This window comes from Grampus griseus, assembly GCF_964374135.1.
Source record: "Grampus griseus genome assembly, chromosome: 8".
NCBI classification, from domain to species: Eukaryota; Metazoa; Chordata; class Mammalia; order Artiodactyla; family Delphinidae; genus Grampus; species Grampus griseus.
Genome location: NC_139002.1, coordinates 76,454,649 through 76,477,623, shown reverse-complemented (window position 1 = coordinate 76,477,623; position 22,975 = coordinate 76,454,649). Strand labels below are relative to the sequence as shown.

The window sequence follows — 22,975 nt, the reverse complement described above, 5'->3', positions numbered from 1 at the left end:
TCTGTGTCCCTAGGTCTGAAGTGAGTCTCTTGTAGACAGCATATATACGGGTCTTGTTTTTATATCCATTCAGCCAGTTTATGTCTTTTGGCTGGAGCATTTAATCCATTTACATTTAAGATAACTATCAATATGCATGTTCCTATTAATTACCATTTTCTTAATTGTTTTGGGTTTGTTATTGTAGGTCTTTTCCTTGTCCTGTGTCTCCTGCCTAGAGAATTTCCTTTAGCATTTGTTGTAAAGTTGGTTTGGTGGTGTTGAATTCTCTTAGCTTTTGCTTGTCTGTAAAGGTTTTAATTTCTCCTTTGAATCTGAATGAGATACTTGCTGGGTAGATGAATCTTGGTTGTAGTTTTTTCCCTTTCATCACTTTAAATATGTCCTGCCACTCGCTTCTTGCTTGCAGAGTCTCTGCTGAAAGATCAGCTGTTAACCTTATGGGGATTCCCTTGTGTGTTATTTGTTGCTTTTCCCTTGCTGCTTTTAATATTTTTCCTTTGTATTTAATTTTTGATAGTTTGATTAATATGTGTCTTGGTGTGTTTCTCCTTGGCTTTATCCTGTATGGGACTCTCTGCGCTTCCTGGAGTTGACTGAGTATTTCCTTTCCCATATTAGGGAAGTTTTCAACTATAATCTCTTCAAATATTTTCTCAGTCCCTTTCTTTTTGTCTTCTTCTTCTGGGACCCCTATAATTCGAATGTTGTTGTGTTTAATGTTGTCCCAGAGGTTTCTGAGACTCTCCTCAATTCTTTTCATTCTGTTTGTTTATTCTGCTCTGCAGTAGCTATTTCCACTATTTTATCTTCCAGGTCACTTATCCATTCTTCTGCCTCAGTTATTCTGCTATTGATTCCTTCTAGAGAATTTTTTTTTTTTTTTTTGGCTGCATTGGGTCTTTGTTGCTGTGCACACGTTTTCTCTAGTTGCAGTGAGTGGGGACTACTCTTCGTTGTGGTGCGTGGGTTTTTCATTATGGTGGCTTCTCTTGTTGTGGAGCATGGGCTCCAGATGCATGGGCTTCAGTAGTTGCATCACACGGGCTCAGTAGTTGTGGCTCGCGGGCTCTAGAGCACAGGATCAGTAGTTGTGGCGCACTGGCTTAGTTGCTCCGTGGCATGTGGGATCTTCCCGGACCAGGGCTTGAACCCGTGTCCCCTGCATTGGCAGGCGGATTCTTAACCACTGTGCCACCAGGGAAGCCCCCCTTCTAGAGAAATTTTTATTTCATTTATTGTGTTGTTCATCATTGTTTGTTTGTTCTCTAGTTCTTCTAGGTCCTTGTCAAACATTTCTTGTGTTTTCTCCATTCTATTTCCAAGATTTTGGATCATCTTTACTATCATTACTCTGAATTCTTCTTCAGGTAGACTGCCTACTTCCTCTTCATTTGTTTGGTTTGATAGGTTCTTATCTTGCTCCTTCATCTGCTGTGTGCTTCTCTGTCTTCTGATTTTGCTTAACTTACTGTGTTTGGGGTATCCTTTTTGCAGGCTGCAGGTTTGTAGTTCCCATTATTTTTGGTGTCTGCCCGGAGGGGACTGGTGCATGTGTTCTGGTGGATGAGGCTGGATCTTGTCTTTCTGGTGGGCAGGACTGCGTCCAGTGGTGTTTTGGGGTGTCTGTGAACTTATTATTATCTTAGGCAGCCTCTCTGCTTATGGGTGGGGTTGTGTTCCTGTCTTGCTCATTGTTTGGTGTGGGGTGTCCAGCACTGGAGCTTGCTGGTCATTGAGTGGAGCTAGGTCTTAGCGTTGAAACAGAGATCTCTGGGACATCTCTCGCCAATTGATATTATGAGGTCTCTGGTGGTCCAATGTCCTGCACTCGGCTCTCCCATCCCAGAGTCTCAGGCCTGACACCCGGCCAGAGTACCAAGACCCTGTCAGCCACACGGTCAGGTACATGGAGAGTTTCGTGCCTTTTGGGAAGTCTGAGGTCTTCTGCCAGTGTTCAGTAGGTGTTCTGTAGGAGCTGTTCCACATGTAGATGTGTTTGATGTATTTGTGGGGAGGAAGGTGATCTCCACATCTTACTCCTCCACCATCTTGAAGGTCCTTCTTCTTAGCACTGTTTTAGATATACTTCTCTTCGCCTCCCCTTTTAAATATTTTATTGTTTAAGGAATTGTTTATTGCAATGTTTTTCACCCTTGACAAACATTAGATAATCATCATTATTTAATCTGGTTATTCATTTTAAGGGCAGTTTAATATTATGTCTTGGTAAATAAATGATACTTTATGCAAAATCGTTTTGATTTTTATAAATAATGTGATAAATATTAACGATTTTACATACTTTGGATTATTTCCCTAGGAAAGATTCACCAAAACGATTCTCCAAAAATAACTCTGTACTGGGGAGCTAACAAAGTGGAAAATTTTACTCTTCCAAATATTAAAACTTATTATAAAGCTATGGTAATAAATACAGCATGGTGTTGTCAAACAAAAACAAATCCAAACTTAGGAAAGATTTTAATGATTACTGCAAGAGGATGAGGGGAACTGTTGCAATAGAGAGATCTGGGAACATCTGAAAAGCCAAGCATAAAATGACTTCTTTTATAGGGAGAAGTAAGCCAAGTTCAGGAAGTGTCTTTCTTTGTGTTAAGGAAGGGCTAGTCTACATGCCAACATTGGCTAAGGTTGAGGGTGCAGCAAAGTTTAGGGTCTTTTGGGGAAGTAAGTTCAACTGAATTTTGGTTAATTTACCTAACAGTCCTTTGTTTCCAGGGATCAATGAGGATACATAGTTCAGCTAACCATTTATGAAACAAAGAATGGGAATGTGTCTAATGTTTATCACTATAAAGTAATAATGAAAGGAAGAAATTGTAAGGGTAAATATAGATCTAAAATACTACTCAGCCACAAAAAAAGAAGTCAATTTTGCCATTCACAACAACATGGATGGACCTGGGGGGTATTATTCTTAGTGAAATAAGTCAGAGAAAGACAAATACTGTAAGTTATCACTTACAGTAGAATGTGATATGTATAAACTAAAAAATAAAATAAATGAATGAACATAACAAAACAGAAACATATTCACAAAGATAGAGAACAAACTAGTGGTTACCAGTGCGGAGAGGGATGGAGGGAGGGGTGAGATAGGGATAGGGAATAAGAGGTACAAACTACTATGAACAAAATAAATAGGATACATGGATATATTGTACAGCACAGGGAATATAGCCAGTATTTTATAACTTTAAATGGAGCATAATCTGCAAAATTATTGAATCACTATGTTGTACAAAAAAAAAAAATGCCTAGTACATAGTAAGTTCTATTTAAGTGTTTGCTATTATTAACAGTAAGAGTATTTTAAGGAATCTCAAAATTATTTTGCACATTTGCAGGGTCACTGGATTAAGTATATACTTGCAAATATGATTACTTTAAGACGAATACAAATTTGGATACATGAGTTTGGTATATGTTAAAATGTATCAATAAGAAAGAAAGAAAGAAAGAGAGAGAGAGAGAGAAAGAAAGGGAGAGAGAAAGAGAGAGAGGGAGGGAGGGAGGGAGGAAGGAAAGAAGGAAGGAAGGGAGAAAGACAGAGAAAGAAGAAAGAGAGTAAAGAAAGATGGAGGGACGGAGGAAGGAAGGAAAGAACTGAAATTTCCCTGGTGCCAAATCTTAGAGCATTTCCTTTAGAGAAGTTGTAATTATAAATTCTTTTTCTCTTCTCTTTGAGATGTATGTAAATATTTTTAAAAGCTAAATAAGCCTCTTGCCAGTTTCATAACTCGAGTGTTTTTCTTAAGTTTTCCAGGAACCATCTCTTTTAAATGTAAACATCAAGAAAGATAACATCCCTGTTTCCTTGGCTCTATGGGAGTGTAGTCTAGGCACCTGGTTCCAAGCTGTAACTACCTGCTCCACATAGATATATGAGAAGTTTTTATTTTTATTATTATTAATTGGGATAGAGACAACTAATACTGATGAACACTTCAATTAGCAGATGAATTTAGAATAAATTATGTGGCAAACAGTGCTGTCAAGTCAAACGGGGGGGTTATCTATGAATATTCTTTAAGTCATATAGGGAAGGGTGGTTCTTTGCAGTAAGCAGTTTTACAGAACAAGAAGAGTGGGAGATTTTTTTAAATTGTCCCGATTTTCTGGGAACAGAACTCACTCAAAGTTCAACATTGTCAGTATGGATACAAAAACAGACATAGGTCAAAGCAGCAGAATAAAACCCAGAAGTAGATCTATGAATATCTAGACACATGAGTTATGACAAAGAGGGAACTGTAAAACAATATGAAAAGTTGAATGTTTTCAATAATTGGTGTAAGTCAAATGACTATACAGGGGAGAAAATATGTATATGGGGGAGAAAAGGCCTCTATTTTGCACCATGAAGAAAAATTAATTCCAAGTGGACAGTAGTTCTCAATGTGAAGAGTAAAATAATACAACTTCTAGAATACAGGAAATAACTTCATGATCTTGGTGGTAGTTAAAGGTTAACAGCTTTATTCATAAAGTAAAGGCTCGAGAAAGTAGACTACAGTTGACCCTTGAACAACATTGGGGTAGGGGCACTGACCCTTTGGGCAGCCAAAAATGTGAGTATAATATATAGTTTGCCTTCTGTACACAAGGTCCCTCCATATCTGCGGTTCCACATCTAAGAATTCAACCAACCATGGATCATGCAGTAGTGTAGTATTTACTATTGAAAAAAATCCATGCATAAGTGGACGCTTGCATTTCAAACCCATGTTGTTCAAGAGTCAAGTGTGCATTAAAATTAAAAACATCTGTTTATGAAAAGAAACCATAAAAAGGATGAAAAAGGAAGCACAAAGTAAGAAAATATCAGTAAAATATATAATGAATAAAGGGTTCAAATAAAGAATATATAAACTGTTCCTACAAATCAACAAGGGAAGACCTAACTGAAAAACAAAATCAAGAGACATTAGCAGGGACTTAACAAAAGTGCATATCTAGGGCTTCCCTGGTGGTGCAGTGGTTGAGAGTCCGCCTGCCAATGCAGGGTACACGGGTTCGTGCCCCGGTCCGAGAAGATCCCACATGCCGCGGAGCGGCTGGGCCCGTCAGCCATGGCCACTGAGCCTGCGCATCCGGAGCCTGTGCTCCACAACGGGAGAGGCCCGCGTACCGCAAAAAAAAAAAAAAAAAAAAAGAAAAAAGTACATATCTAAATGCCCAATAAACATAAACAAGGAGATAAATCTCATTTGATATTGCAAATTAAACCATAATGATACATACACAAATAAGTTTCCATAGAAAGTAATGAAAATTAATGAATAAAATTAACCAACCATAGCTAATTTAATCAACCAAATAAATGTTGAGCCAAAGAAGCCAGACTCAAAAGAATACATACCGTATGACTCCATTTTTTATAAAGTTTAAAAACAGATTATGCTAATCTCTGCTGTTAAAAGTGAAACTCTACCTCTGCTGAGAGGGACAGGAATAGTGACCGGAAGGAGGCACTAGGGCTTCTGGAGGGCTAGGAAAGTTTTCTCTTTTGATCTGGGTGGTGGTTACATAGCTGTGTTCATTTTGTGATTGAATTCAAAGAGCAGTGCACACTTGTGTGCCTATCTCTATTTATGTTATGCTACAGTTTAAAAAGAAAGAAAAAGAAAGATTGGTACTTTTGAGTGTTGAGAAAGATATGTGGAAAACAGCATTCTCCTATGTTGTTAATAGGACTCTAAATTAGTACATAATTTTGTAAAGGGTGATAGTGTAACACATACACATTTTTTTTCCTTGTCAATGGGAAGTTTCAAGACCCTAGGACTACAAATGGAGAGGAAATATTATTATTCAAAAGACTGAAAACAAAAATTAAAACAAAAATTAAAAAAAAGAAAGACTGAAAACAGTTTTAAATGGAAGGAAAAAGTTCTGATGTTTCTCAAATGCTATCTATTGTGAACAAAGTAATATGGCACCTGCCATGTCAGTAAACAAGGAATATTGCCTGCCACCAAGCCGTCAGCCACTGTAGCCTCCCCACAACAGGGAATTCAGGATGGAGAAAAACAGGATACACGTCCTACATAGTTAAGAGGCATATCAAAGGAATAATTTCAATGAGCCCAGACTCTTGCATCTTCCCATGCATAGAAAAGCACTAAAATCATTAACTTGAGATATCTGGTTTTTGTGATTAGCAGTAATCTTTTAATGTCCCACTACATGTATTTTTTCCAGCAACAAGTCCTATGTACCCTGGCTCCTCCCTTACCTGTTATAACAGTTCCTCAGAGTTCGCAGTAATGTCCTTGAATAAAACATAATTCTCAACTTTCAGGTTGTGTATTTTTTTCAGTCAACACCATATACAAAGAAATTAAAACATTCCATTTCCAGTTGGAATGACCAATATTCTTTCTGCTATGCACTGAATTTATAAAACCTAACTATAAGTTTATAAAACCATTTTACAAAAATCTTACAAAACAAAAGTCCTCTGGCTCTCAATTAAGTGATTTCCCCAATATTGCAAGAGGCCTCTCTTTGCTGTGTCCACACTGTCAACCACTCATTTTTAAACGACAGCTGGAGAAGTAGGGAGGTTAACAGCGTTAAGCGGTCCAAGTAGCCTTTCAAACCTGCCCAATACCACCGAACACTTATCAAAATTTAAACAGAAACATCTTGTGGACATAGTATCACACATGCACACATATAAAAGCACACACAGGCACACATCCCTTACACCAAGGGATGTGCCCAAAGGTCTTCTCTACCTACAATTCTGTTTCTTGATGAGGATGGAAAGAAGCTTGACTCATCTTCAATGAGGAAGAGCTCCTGCCGATGTCTGGTGAATTGGGCAGTGAAATATTCAGCATGAGGATGCTTCACATTCCTTGGGAGCTTCAGAGGCCCAAGCATACAGCTAAAAGGGATTTTGTCAGCTCGAGGAATATCACTCTCCTTAATAGGCATTTTGATTCCCAACACTTCAGCGTAAGTAACTAATACCTCCCAAGGGGCATGGATCTTGACAAAATAAGTTTTCCCATCTTCGGAGTTCTGTATAAGATGGAGGCAAAATAACAGAAAGATTACTGAGTTGATTAAAGAAAGAAAATTTTACAAAATCTCAAACAAATTAAAGACATCAAGTATTTTCAATTTATTGAAAAATTTCAGCAAAACTTTGCAAATGCTCATAACAGTTATACATATTATACTTACATATATATGTATATATGTGTATACTATATGTGTGTGTGTGTGTGTGTGTGTGTGTGTGTGTGAGAGACAGAGAGAGAGACATAGAGACAGACAGAGACAAAGAATATTTTAAAAAATATATTTCAGGGTCAATGTACACTAGTCTGAAGTCCATAGAAACACATGTGGTTCTGGGAAATCTCTTAAGTTTTTAGCAACTAGCTATAAGCTTAGAAGTGTGTTTAGGGTATATGAGAAATACATACAAAGTATAAGATATACTCCCTCTTCTTACCCAGTTTTGATGTATCACCTACACCTAAAGGAGGAACTTTAGGTAATAAGGGTTCAACACACAGGAGAATAAGTTACACGTAGAATATGTGGTATAATTCATATTTACTAGTTCAGTAAAATACAGGGATGAATAAGAAGTAGAGACTATTAATTTAGAAGTAGAGAGTATTAGAGTTTCATGGACAGGGTGGGATCTGAAATAGGTCTTTAAAAGTAATTTTGAAGGAAATTCTAGAAAACCAGTAAATGGTAGGAGGTTAAAAAAAAAAAAACTTGGCATATTCATGAGCACAAAAAGTGTCTTGGCTTAACTAGAAGGTTGTGTTGCAAGAGAGCCAGGTTAACTAGTTAGGGTGCTAGATTATAGGCTGCCTTCAAAATGACACAGATGTGAAACAAAAACCATGTCTTTACTTTCTCTGGATCCTGACTAGAACTATTTATGCCTATTTTTAAAGTGTTCCACTCATCCCTTATCATCTCAAATTCAGAGCACTGACCTACTTATTTACCTGGAAGACCACAGGCCCTACCATCCTCAGTTACATGTCAGTAGCCAAAAAAGCTATTGTTTTACTCCCAAACACAAAGTCTAGCCAGTCAAAGGTCAGAGGAGAAGAAAACAAAACTTAAAAAACTAAGACTCTGATATAGATTAACAATTACATTTACCATTTTATCTTCAATTTCCAACTCAAGACCTGTTTTTCTGAGATTTTGTTCAAACTCTTTTCTTCTTTCCTATGGAAAAACAAATTAGTAGTATTATGTAAAACCCTTTTATTTGCCCAGTGATAAACAGACTTGTTACACAATGACTGCCTCCAGATGGTCCCTTGGTTGTATAAAAAAGTACTCTATGTATTACCCCCATCTGAGTGCCATGGCCTGCTTTTCACCGATATTATAAATCACAGTATAACTATAAAAACCCAATATATCTAGGAATAATCTCCAGGAAATATGCAGGACCTCTACCTGAAAAAAATGCAGAAAACTTTACTAATTAACATAAAAAATTTGATAAACAGAGAGACATATTATACTCCTAGTTGGGAAGATTCAGTACTACAAAGATATCAGTATTCTTCAAATAAACGACATATTTAATGCAATTTTAAGCCAAAATATCATCATGACTTTTTAATCATGAAGAATAATTTCACTTAGAAAAAGTAAAATTAAATTTAATTCAATTAAATGCAAATAATCATTACTGTGGGCTTTAAAACAATGATTGTCAAAGAATCTTTTGGCTTTATGATTTAAGTGTGAAAAAATTGTAACAGTGATTCAAGTATGATTTAAATCTTACGTAAGTGTGAAAAAGTGTAAATGTGACTTACGTGTGAAAAACTGTAAATGTGACTTAAATGTAAAAAATTATGATTTAAGTGTGAAAAATGTAACTGAAATTTTAAAAGGTTTCACTAGGATGTTACAGGACACATCTTCAAATGGATATGTCCACCTTGAGAGATCTTCAAACTTTACAAGGAATAAAATATAATTTTAATGGGTTCTTTTTCTCCATTTACAAAGTTTACTACATGTGAGAATATGTCTATGAATAATTCTCCTCTCTCTGATACCCTTTCACAATTGCCCTTCTCCTAGGTTACCAAAGAAAAGGCAGGCTGTGAACATCCAGGAAGGCAAAAACAAAACAAAACAACAAGGGGCAGAGAGGGACATTCAAAATATTGTTATCAGTATTAAAAAAAAGTGAATCTTCTCACTGTAGTAACAAATGCTTTTGCAAGTCATGTGGACACCAATTCTCTGAGTTCAGTAAAACTGAAGGCCGAGCTAAGAGGATTATTAGGTGACAGACCATTAAACATTACTTTTATGATAAATCACTTTGTAATTTGGGGCTATAATTCAGGAGCTCAAAAAAGATTCAAACTGCTAAAACAGTACCTTTTCTATTCCAACCTACTTACTTAACTGAACAAGCTTAATTTATACAAACATATATAAAAATAGAATATACTTGAAGCTGAACCATCTCATTCTAGGAATAATTCTCATTCATCTACAAATAAGGAAAATACTGTTTTCTGGGGTTTTTTTTAACATCTTTATTGGACTATAATTGCTTTACAATGGTGTGTTAGTTTCTGCTTTATAACAAAGTGAATCAGCTATACATATATATCTATCCCCATATCTCCTTCCTCTTGCGTCTCCCTCCCACCCTCCCTATCCCACCCCTCTAGGTGGTCACAAAGCACCGAGCTGATCTCCCTGTGCTATGTGTCTGCTTCCCACTAGATGGCGGAGGAGTAAGATGTGGAAAATATTGTTTAAAGCCCCTGTGTTCATTTCATTATTTGACGCATTTAGAATGACTTTATTTTTGATGTTTGATAACTACTTGTCAAATATTGTAGTATATTCATGATGTTTTATCAATTATACACTTGTACAGTTGTAAAAAACAAAAAACACCTCAAAACAAAAGAAGAAGTTTAAGGCTTAGACTGTTCTGGTGAAAGGAAATAAAAACATTTCAAGGTATATACACATTTGTTGTAGCAAACTTAAGACTGAACAAACAATAAAAGACTCCCAAAGATAAAACACTTAAATTAGGAAAAAATTATGTGGACAGAGTGGAAGGAAAATTTTAGGTGGAGAAAAATAAATGATGTAAAATTCAAAGTGTTAAAAAAGAGTTTCTTCATATAACTCATTTTTTAAAATAAATGATGGTGAGTGTCAAATTTCCATGGTATTTACCTTCTAGAGATATATGCTAAAAACTGGACCATTTACAAAACATTATAGATTATATTCTTTGCAACTACTGAAATGTATGATAAATAATTGTAGTTGGGGAAGACTTGTAGATGAATCAGGCTTTCAGGGGAAGTCCAGGAGTTCATTTCAGACCTGCTGAGTCTGAGATTCTGTAAGACTTCCAAGTAGAGATGCAGAATAGTCACAGGGGAAAGAAGTACAAACTGGAAAGGTAAACGTTGGAATTAGCACAAACATGGTTTTAAATTTTAAAACTGTGAGACAGGAAGCATCATCAAAGAAATCAATGTAGGCTGAGAAAAGAAGAGGATTAAGGACTGAACCTGAGGCACTACAATAACAAGAAATCAGGGAGAAGAAAAGATTGAGAAGGAGCGGCTAGTGAAATAAGAAGAAAACTAAGAGAATGTGGAGACCTGGAAGCTGAGTGAAGAACATAAACTGTAGAGAAGGGAATGGTAATCAGTGGCAAATGCTGCTAACAGGTCAAGCAAGATGAGGGTTGAGACTTGATCGCTGGATTCATTTATCTGAAGATGAGCAGAGTGGGTGACGTTAAGGCCTGATAGGAATCGGTTTAAGAGAAAACTGGGCAAAAAGGAAATTGAGAAGTCGACATTAGCTGGCAGGGAAATTGAGATTAAGAGGAGGTCTTTGTGCTTGCTTTTTAATTTGTTTTTAACACGGAAGAATTAGCAGCACATTTATTTGTTGAAAGAAATGATCCGGTAAAGAACAAAACAAAATGCAATTTTAAGAGAGAGGAAAGAATCGTAAAAGCAATATCCCTAAGTAGGTATACAGAAAAGAGGTAATATAACAGGCTTGAAACTGCTATCCTTAGAAAGGCCTGCCTGCAAGGTTGGTTCCGGTGTCTGGGAACTTGGTTTTTGTGAGGGTTCCCACCATTCCCAGAACTACTAAGAGTGGCTCACTTTACCTCAACTGTTTGTACAAACTATGTAGTTCATGCTGAACATCTGCTTTCTTCCGGGACTACGGAATGTTGGTATGACATAGGCAGAAGGTTACAAGGACCAGCCCCCAATAATATCGTACAGCACTGAGTCTTTAATGAGCTTCCTTAGTAAACAGTACCTCCAATGTGGTGTCATACATTGTTACTGGAGGAATTAACTGCATCCTGTGTGACTCCACTGGGAGAGAACTCTTATAAGCTTGCTCCTAGTTTTCTCTGGACTTTGCCCCATGCATCTTTTCCTTTTGCTGCTTTTGCTTTTATTATTTCATTGCAATAAAACATAGCCATTGAGTATGGCTACATGCTGTGTCCTGTGAGTCCTTTTAGTGAGTCAGCAAACCTGGGGGTAGTCTTGTTGACTCCTAAACGGTAGGCAAGAAGAAAGGGATCCAGAACACAAGCAAATGTGTTGGCTTTAGATAGAAGGATAAATAGTACATCTATGGTAAAAGGAAGAAAGGCAGATTATACAGGTGGAAGATGCTGGTAGATGGACAAATGTGGTAATGAAAATTAAGAATTTCTCTTCTACTTGCTTCAGTTTTCTCAGTGAATTAGAAAAGTGGTCAGCTAAGCTTGAAAATGGGGAGGATACATAGAAGGTGTGAGAGAGAAAAAGTTATAAAACAGTCACCCAGGAGAGTGGGAAACTGAATAAATTAAGGAAGTATGACTGCCAGATAGCATTGAGGACTGAGTTGAGGTCTATCGGCACAAATATGAGATAAAACCAGTAAGTGAATGGTATGTCTGTCTTTCTGCATGGTTCTAGCATTAGCAGGTGGAAAGTTGGGTTTAACTAAAATTGTTTTCCAAAGTTAAGTACAACTGAGAGATGGGCAAGGGATTTGATGGCACATGCAGTAGAGTATAATGTGATACGAGATTTAAACTGAATAAGCATAAAGAAGAGCATAAAGATAAGGAGCAGCAGTAAAAAGGAGTTAAGATAATTGCATCTTATCTGGTCATGGTGCAGCTGAAGGAAGAAGAGTATTGGTCAGACATATTCGAGGGATTGGTCAGACAGTTGGATACTTTGAATGAGATTATAAAGAGTTGTAGTTATTAGTAATGACAAGTTCTAGGGGAGTGAATGGCTGAGTTAGAGACTAAGATACTTGCAAAAGGGAGTTCAAGGAACAGAGAGGCTAGGATGCCAAAATAATCATCTAGATAACCATTGAGATAATCAATACTTAAAAAGGGAGTATTTGTGGAGAGAGTGATGGTGATCCAGGAGCTAAAATTGTTGAGAAATAGAACAGAAGGCCAGGGACAGATTAAAGACAGCAACAATGCAGGGTAGTGATAACTCCGATGAGATTTAAAACTCAGGAGCTTCCAGGCTGAGCGAAGGAGGATAGACTGTAATCAACAATACGATAAAAGGAGAGCAGGCATTCATCCATTTCCAGAAAAAGCGTAAGGGAAAAACCACCACCGCTTGAGAGGACTGCTGTGGAAGGCACCAAACCCACACGAGGAGCTAGGCTTGAAGGGGACATTCAGAGAAGAGCTGAATATGGTGATAATGAATGAATTTTAGAGGCCTGGTGGAAGAGTTTCCAGGCAAAGGGTGGAAGAAATGGACAGAAATGGCTATGTACAGGGCCTTATGGGGATAATAGCTACAGTTTTTTACTTTATGTGACATTTATTTCCTATTGTAAGTATGTTAGCAAATGTGTGTTTATATGCTTACCCATATGAATTAATATATTAATTCATTATTTCAAATATCTAACATTTATTAGGCATCCATTATGCTCTAACTGCTGTTCTAAGCATTTGAGTATACCGTAATGAACAAGACAAAGTCCTTGGTTTTGTGAACTTAATTTATGGTGTTAGAGACAGTAAACAAGTAAAAAAAATGAATAAATAATGTAAGTTCAGAAAGTGATAAGGTCAGAAAGAACATAATATCAAGGCTACTCTGATAAAATGGATTAATGAAAGTCAAAATGAAATTAAACACAAAAGATAAATATTATATTCAGATATACAGCTCAAATTCTGGAGGTCACATTTAATATCAAAGGTGAGCTATATAAAAAATATATCAGTCACTTGGGAGAAGAAAAAGAAGTCACTGTCCAAAATATCCAAAAAATAAAATTGACTTTACACATCCATTCTTAGGCTGCGTATTTTGTAGTCTTTTCACTCAGTTTCCAGTAACACTCTGGGGCTGCTAACTTTTACAACATAATTCAGAGGAAACATCCCTGTCAAAGTAGAGAACGTGCTTCTTCTTATTATTCCCATCTCTCTTACATAAGTACTTACTGCCTTCAGTTCAGCTTCTTTCTTTAAGTCATCAACATAGGAAAGCACAAAATCAATTTGCCTAATCCCATCTCTGAAGAAGATAGAATCTTTGCTTTGTTCATCTTTTTTAAACTGCAGGAGACATGAATGACACAACTTTAAATTATAGTTTTACTTTCACATGGCAAAAACATGAAAGGGATTAGCTAAAATTTGGTCAGCATATAATTTTTTTCAGTCCTGAAATGACAGATGAAGACAACCAGAGTTTTCATCAACAGAAGATCATGCTTATTTTAGAAAGTGAAATGCCATAAAGTTACATATTAAACAACAAAGACTCAAGATGAAGCTAAGCATATTTACTACATGCACACACAATAAAAATGCTACAATTATACCAAAACACAAAATGAATACATGTATACATTGATCCCAAAATGCATATTCAGAGAGACTTGTTATCTTCATTAAACAACGTACCAATTAGTCCAACAAATAATTCATGGTCACACACTACTTTGGGGGTATAATTAATTATAGACCAATTAATGAATCTCACTGCAAGAACATAAACTTATGATTAATGTTTATATGTATGTTTTCATAAAGTTGCTACTTTCTAATTCAACTTTTGAAGGGCTAAAATGAAATCAACATGCAGTTAAAAATTAGAAAGCAAGTTAGCGTGCCAGCTGGCTTCACTACAAGTAAACTCTCATGCAAATCTCCTTTCAACATCAACTTCCTAAGTGAGCTAAATGCAATCCGCTGTTTAAATTTGTGTTATCAATTCTCTCAGTATAATCGTCAAACTTACAAATTCAGCTTTCATATGTGTAGTTCATTAATTCCTCCCCTTTCAAAACTGCAAAAACACTAGAGAGCTTCAGAAAGAAGAGATTTCATGTTTGACTGATTTGGTCTTCTTTATAGTTTATATATAATATGTAATGGTTAATATTTGGAATAGGCGACATATAACACCTAGAATGATGTAAATAGATGATGCAGTGCATGTCAGTGATCTCTCTAACCCTGTGATGCAAATTTATAACATAGGCAACTTTCCAACTGCTTTAGCTAATCTGTGATTGGGGAACTGGGTTTTTAATTTTCATAACTGGTATTTATATTAGTTTATGAGTTTCTTTTATGGTACTCTATGCTGTTTTTCATTCAAGTCAGGCCAGGCAGATCACCCATAAAAAGGATTGGTTGTAGATCACTCAAGTAAGAATAAGACAAAAATCTCATGTTTGATCTGTGGTCTGTGAACAGAATAACTGTATTTTATCTATATGAATGCATAACTGATGTGTCTCAGAAAGAACTAGCTCCCAGTGCGCAGGAGGAAATGAGTGGAAAAAAGAATGAAGAAACACAAAATATTCAGGGAGTCTAGAGATTACATATCAAAATACAGTAATTCAAATGTTATGTCTGAGTTCTCTACACCCCAGTCAAAGGATACATAATCATCTCTCTTTTCCTAAAAGAAAGTAAAACAAAAAGAAAACCCTGAAAAAATTCAAACGGTTATCATGTTATATCTTGATTATAAATCATTAAAAAAAGGTGAACAAAACAAAAAAATTATTTGAGCTCTTGTAAATCATCACAGTATTAGCATATCTTATGAAATTCACCAAAATTTGTGGAGCCAACTGAGGAAGGAAAAAAGATACTAATTAGATTAAATATAATCAAAGCAAAAAATTAGAGGGAAAAAACAATAATCTTTTTGCTCTAAATCTGGGACGGTCATATTCTGTATGATAGAGGTTTTTTTTTAAACACCATATATTTATAAGCTGTCATATTGTTTGAACAAGCTAAATTTAGGTCCACAGAGAGTTCTGGTGATAGAAGATGTGCACATAGAAATCAACAAAAATCACACTCAAGAGTTCTTGTCTATTAAGGAATAAACAAAGTAACTAGAATAGTGAATCTAATTATTTCCTGAATGTTCAGTCAAAATGGGTGTATGTAATTCCCTTCTCCTGAAAGGTAGCCAAGGTAGCCTTTGGCTACGTAGAAAAACCCAAATATCTATTATTATGTCATATCCTAACTATAAACTGTAAAAAAATTTTTAAATACAGAGAAATCACTGGTAGCCTTGTAAATCACCATGAGGTACATATCTTAGGACTATTAACAAAAACTGCTTGAAGCCAACTGGGGCAGAAAAACCTGATAATTCTGTTACATATAATTGAACACTATTAAAACACATCACTTTTGTTTTGCTCAGGACATGACATTAAGATCATTTTTTGCAGTGTGTATGAGGTTTGTATTTAGATTTGTATTTGTGTTTGATTTGTTCTTGGAAATGCCTGTTTATAGTGAGGCAAATATCTGGGTGGCTATTGAATGAGGTCGTTTTTCTGAGGTTTATAAACCTGGATTCTTGCTGGGGATTCGTAAACTTCTGAAACTATGTAAACTGCATGTGTGTATATGTGTATGTGCGTGTGTGTGTATTTATGTGTGTATGCAATTACATTTTTTTAGGAAAAGTTTCCAAAGCTTGAATCAGACCCAAAAAAGATTAAGAATCACCATTCTAAAACCCCAGTTGCCTGGGGAATAGGAATCAGTGACAAAGTCCCCCAAATCAATAGTATTCATTGCAACAAAAATGGCTTGGGCTAGCACTGCAGCACTAGCAATGCATCCAAAGCATAAGCAGCATCATTCAGCACTGGTTACCATAAGACGCCGCCTCAGGAACAAATTGTATCGCTTTGCAGACTGTGAAGCAATCAACAGAGAGTTAGCAAATCCTGCCCAGGATTAAAGAAAAGATCCCCTGCAAAAACAGACACGCAAACAAACAAGACCCTCAGTATGATCACTCATGTGAATATGCATGTGTATGTGTAATAATTAAATTGGAGGGTGGGAGAAGACAGAAGAAAAGAACAAGAAAAAAAAAGGAAGAAAACAATAAAAAATAAATGAAAGAAAAAAAAAGGAGACTTCAAAGTAAATTTCCCTAAATCCCTTTACAATAACTTTAAATAATACACATTTGTGGACCTGGATTAAGAAGAAAACAAAAAAGAAAGAGAAAAAAGAATAATGAAGGAAAACATGAGAATGGAAATGTAAAGTAAAATAGGTATAATAGGTATTCTGTTAAGTATGCCTATACACATCCGACAAAGAAAGCAAAATTACTACAGTTATTCTGGGACCATGTATGGTATGAAAAGTTTACCCAATAGTGTAAAATACTTCATTACTGAAAAAACACTGAAATTACCATTATCATGTACATGTGTGTGTAATTACTTTTTTTTTAGGAAGAGGTTCCAAAGCTTTAATCAGATCCAAAAAAGATTAAGAATCTTTCATTACCATTAAAATATTTCACTACCAAAATACTGAAGAAAAAAAGGAAAAGTCATTTGATTATTTAAATGCTGAGTTGTCTTCAGTCTTCAATTACCATGACCATTATTTTTAAAATACCAAAGCAATTAATTAAAAACATCTGGGATAATCAATATTTAAAAGAAAACCTATGGCACAAAAAAGGCAAGTATTGTATTTTATAGTATAATGAAATGATAAATTATCTAATAAAATTATCAATAAAGAGCTTCAGTTCTTGTCATGCAAAGTTTTGTTTAAACTGTTGTTTTCCTGGAATAGGCTAAAGAGACCTAAGCAACTGGTGACTAAGGCGGGAAACTCCCTGCTCTGTAAACTGATGAGCCTACTATGTATAGATGAGTTAATATTGCTGTTATTTAAAAACAACAGGGTTTTTCTGGTGGCGCAGCGGTTGAGAGTCCACCTGCCGATGCAGGGGATGCGGGTTCGTGCCCCGGTCTGGGAAGATCCCACGTGCCGCGGAGCGGCTGGGCCTGTGAGCCATGGCCGCTGAGCCTGCGCGTCTGGAGCCTGTGCTCCGCAACGGGAGAGGCCACAGCAGTGAGAGGCCCGCGTACCACAAAAAAAAAAAAAAAAAAAAAAAAGACATATGATGGGACAGAATAGAGAGTTTAGAAATAAACTCACACATACACAGTCAGTTTCCACAAAGGTTCTAAAGTAATTTATGAGGAAAAGACAGTCATTTCAATAGGTAGTGCTAAATATGCATATTTAAAAAGTAAATAAATTTAATTCTCACCATAAGTCATCTACAAAAGTTAACTCAAAATGAATCCAAAAGTAAAAGTTAAAACTATAAAAGTGAAGAAAATCTGAGAAAATCTCCCCTACTTTGGTGCAGATAAATATTTCTTAGATAGAGCACAAGAAACATGGATCATAAAAGAAAAAGTATGAGAAATTGAACTTTGAAACTTTGTATTTTTAAAAACAGTGTTAAGTAAAGGAAAAGGAAAGTCACAGATTGGGAGAAAATGTTTGCAATAAATACAACTGACAAAGGTTTTGCATTCAGAATACATAAAAGCTTCTTACAAGTCAATAGAAAGATAATCCAATTTCTAAAAATACAGAAAAGATTAGAACATATAGTTAACAGAAGATGATGTATGAATGGCCAATAAGCCCATGAAAAGATGTGTAACATTATCATTCATCAGGAAAATGAGAACTGAAACCATGAGATAACCTCCATTCAATCACTAAAGTTAAAAAGTTGACAATATCAAGTGCTGGTGAGGATGTAGAGCAACTAGAATTCTCATGCATTACTGGTAGGAATGAAAAATATACAACCACGTTTTAAAATAGTTTAGCAGTTTCATATAAAGTTACACATACATTTTTCATATGATCCAGAAATTTTACACCTAGGAAATTAATGAAAAGAAATGAAAATATATGTCTATACGAACACTTCTTACACACGTTCCTAACAGCTTTATTTATAATGGTCCCCAAACTGAAAACAATTCAAATATCCATCAACAGGTGAATGGATAAACAAATTTTGGTATATCCATACAATGGAATACTACTTAGCAATAAAACAAAATAAAAGAAACCAAAAAACTACAGATATATTCAACAAGATTCAATTTATCAGTATCATTTGAAATTTTGGATGAGTCTCTGAACAAAAAAAGCCAGTAGCCAGACACAAAATAGTATATATTATTACATACATCATATAGTATGATTCCATTAACATACTACTTTAGAAAAAAATTAAAAAAGCAAATCAGCGGTTGCCTAGGGCAGAGGTGAAACAGAAAAAGGAAGCTTTTTTGAGGTAATGGAAATCTATATCTTGATTGTTGTGGTTTGTTAAAATTTGTCAAACCGTACACTTAAAATGGGTACATTTCATTGTATGTAATGTATAAACAATAAAGATGATAATTTTTAACTTGAACAACTAGAAGAATAGATTGTATGTAGCTAAGATATGAAAGACTTCAAAAGAGCAGTTTTTTGTCTAGGAAAAAATTACATTTTAGACATGTAAATCTTGAGATGTCTTTAGATATTTAAATGCATATGATGGGGAAATGGCTTGGATATTTAAGTCTGAAGGTCTTAATATTTAAGTCTGATGTCTATACTAGAAACTTAAATTTAAGTGTTACAACATATCATTGCTATTTAATGCCATGAGACTGAATAAGATCTCTAGGAGACAAATGTCTGAGTCCTAGAGCAATCATATCTAAATACATACGTAGATCAATTATAAATACTAATTTATATTCATACTTATTGCTTCTGGTTCATTTATACATTCTGGCTGGTTTGTGCCTATGTCAAGCATATCATTAAATATTTGGAATATCATCCCTGAGGTGAACAAGATCTACACCCCTTCAAAACCTGTTAACAGCATGTTGATTGTTACTAAGGCATGCCTCTAGTGTGCCTTTTTAATTCCCATTCCTCCTTCTTTAAACACTAAGTACTTTTCAAATTAATCCTCCCAACACAAATGGCACTCACTCTGAGACAGGTTCTTTTAGGTATAATTTTCTCCATTTTTCTGTGTTTCATTTAATGGTTTTAGCATCCTTCTAGCAATTTAGCTAGCCATTTAGGTACTCAATCAAATCCACTGTTGACTACTTTATTTAAAATAAAAGGTTAAATTATGTGAATTCCTCTGTATTTATAGAATCATTAGTAGTGAAGTTCTATCATAATAATGGTAGGATTAAATTTTTTCCAAAAGGAAAATATATCCAATGATATCCTGCTGGATATCTTTGGCTTGTCTCAGCAGAACCCTTCTCTATCCATCTCTACCCTGCTTTTTTTCTTGGGAGGGCGACTGGTTATACTGATAGATATCAAAGAGCTCCTTTGACTTCTGGCTTCCCACAAATGATTGGAAGGAGGGAAAAGAGTGTAAATGTCTTCCTTTCTGAGGCTGGATTCAGGAAGGCTGTATCCTTCCACTGAAGGTCATTAAGCCTCTCAAGAATGTCTCAAGTACATGACTCTCTCCTGGGATCTAATAATTGTTCCCTCCCAATTCCCTTCAGTTCTATGGATGATAATAGAGTCACGGTTACTAAATCTATACACACTGGGCTTTTCTGGCACCCCATATTTGTAAAAGTTTTTTTTTTAAGTCCTCCTCAAATTATCCTATTTTGAGTATGCCTAATAGGACCCTGATTGATACAGATTTTTCTTTTGTGATATTTCTATAACATTAAAAGAAAATTTCCCTGGAAAAATGGTTGATTCTGGGACTGACACAGGAAAAGTACAAGGACGAGATGAGCTTAGAGCATCTTATAATGCCAGAAAGTAAGAAAAGCTAAAAACAAAGCAAAATCAATAGGGTTATATCAAAGGGATACAGGGATCAATCAAAAAGCTCTTAGTAATCAAAGCAAGGCCAATTTGAGCAACAAAGTAAATGAAGTAGTACTGAGTCTATAATACAAAATATAAAATAAATATCTCTGAGCTCAAACTGATATAAATAAATAGACAATGTATAAATAAACTGATGAATAAATAAATGAGACCTATTTCTCATACAAAAGAATTCCAAATAATTCATTTACCCTTAAGGAAGTGGAGCATAATTCCCCAATTCTTGAGTGGGCTGCACACAGTGACTTTCTTCTACAGTATAAAAAGGGAGAATAGAAAGAAAAACTTCACAGCAGAGCAAGCTGACAAATGTGACTTCAAGCCAGGCAATCAAGGTTAACATCAAGAATGGTAAGTCACGTGGGTAGGCAATGTACCCTTCATATAATGTGATGAAAAAAGCATTTTACTCCTATTGTCTCCCTCCCCAAAATGCACTACCTCAGTCTAATTATGAGAAAAACATCAGGAAAGCCATAACTGAGGGACATTCTACAAAATACTTGATAAGTACGCCTCAAAACTGTGAAGGTCATTGAAAACGAGAGAAGTCTGAGACACTGTCACAGCCAAAAGGAGCCTGAAGAGACAGGACAACTAAATGCAATGTGGTGTCCTGGATGGGATCCTGGAACAGAAAAAGAACACCAGGGAAAAACTAAGGGAACGTGAACAAAGTATGGACTTTAGTTAATAATGATGTACCAATATTGGTTCATTATTTGCAACAAATATATCATATTAATGCAAGATGTAAATAGGGAAAAATGTACATGACGTATAAGGAACTTTATGTACTATGTTCATAATAAATCTGTAAATCTAAAACTATACTAAAATACAAAGTAGATTAAAAAAGGGAAACCTACTGTTTAATTTTAATAACTTACTGTTTGACCAAAGACAATGTCATCATAAAGAATGAAATACCGTAAACCACTTTAAAATCATTTGGAATTTAAAACTTCAATTGTTAGTATATGACTTAATTGGGGAAATTATTTGTAACATATCATGGGCAAGGGGATAATAATAAATATGTGACCAGCTCCAAAAATATCAAGAAAAAGAAAACCTAACAGCTTGACAGGAAAATAGACAAAGAAATATACACAGAATGATCCAGCAAAATAAATTAAAATGACCATCAATGTAGAAAAAGATAAAATGTCTCACTCATATTGAGAGAAATGAAAGTTTAAACTATCCTAGGATACAGAGCAAACTGAAAAAGCTCTCAACTGAAAAAGGTCCACTATCTATCTCTCTAACAGACAGGCAAACATCTAAACTTATTAATACACTGTTAATGAAGCTATGGAGAAATAGGACTCTCATATATTTCTTATAAATGCAAAACAGAGGGGAATTTGGCAATATATGGTAAAATTACATATGCCTTTATTTTTTGATACTTAAATCCTACTTAGAAAGATACATTTGGCCAAAATATTATAAAACTGATTCCCAAGGGTTAAAGACTAAAAAAAGAGAAAAGATTTCCAAGATTAAGAACAACCCAAACATCCATCAGTAAAGGGACTGTATGAATACACTATCCTAAACCCGCACAATAGAATACTATGCCACATACTAACAAATTAGTGTGAAATTGACACAGTATATAGAGTGAACTCCAGGATATGTTTTTAAGTGAAAACCAAAGAACAGTGCAGTATATACAGTATGCTGCCTTCAAAGAAGCAGGAAGAATATAAATATACATATGTATGTAGACACACACACACACACACACACAGAAAAGTAAAGGATACATTGGAAAGATAAACTAAATAAAAATGGTTACTACAGAAGGTTTAAGAGGAAAAACAAGGAAGAAATTTTCCTCTGAAATGCTTTGTTTCATAGTTTCAAACTGAGATAGATTTACCTTCAAGCTAATAAAGTCTAAGCGTCAGGGCCCCTTACTTGCACCAGTCCCTTCAAGGATTTAGGAAGGATTCTAGCAATGTGTTCTCACAGTCAAACATTTTTGTAAAAATTTTAAAGTAAATTATTGTCCCATTATTCTTCTTGAAAAGTGACACCAAGGGCTTCCCTGGTGGTGCAGTGGTTGAGAGTCCGCCTGCCGATGCGGGGGACACGGGTTCGTACCCTGGTCGGGGAAGATCCCACATGCCGCGGAGCAGCTGGGCCCGTGAGCCATGGCCGCTGGGCCTGCGCGTCCGGAGCCTGTGCTCCGCAACGGGAGAGACTGCAGCAGTGAGAGGCCAGCGTACAGCAAAAAAAAAAAAAAAAGAAAAAAAGAAAAGTGACACCAAAATGGCATAAGCTTTAGGCTCCACTAAACTTTATTTAATTTACAGTTTTCAACTTTGGAATCGTGAATGTTTTACATGGTCAAAAAATAAACATAAATTAAAAAGAAAAATAAAAACAATAAAATTTCAAGTATTATAATCTGATCAATCCTACAACCTTCATTCTGGAACATAAAGATCAGTACTCTAGTGAAAAGGGAAACATCTGTACCAAAACTGTCAGTATAAGAGTATAACTCTATTTCCCCATCTTCCCAAACAGCATCTTTTATTTACTACGCAACTAACAAAAAATTTTGAATCCCTTTATTAACCTCTTAATTGATATTCAAATTTGATTTTTAAACAAACTGTACTTCTTCATGATTATTCTTAGGCATGT

General features: G+C 35.4%; 1 protein-coding gene across 1 annotated transcript in view; it reads right to left on the bottom strand.

Annotated features, from left to right (window-relative positions):
* Positions 1-22,975, bottom strand: part of ANO5 (anoctamin 5) — a gene marked incomplete at its 5' end in the record, with an annotated part of 95,549 nt that overhangs the window by 51,222 nt on the left and 21,352 nt on the right. Inside the window, 4 exons of the mRNA XM_082659075.1 lie at positions 6,772-7,056; positions 8,170-8,238; positions 13,538-13,651; positions 16,241-16,282. Coding sequence (XP_082515201.1) covers positions 6,772-7,056; positions 8,170-8,238; positions 13,538-13,651; positions 16,241-16,282 — 510 coding nt within the window. The remainder of the gene's footprint in view (positions 1-6,771; positions 7,057-8,169; positions 8,239-13,537; positions 13,652-16,240; positions 16,283-22,975) is intronic.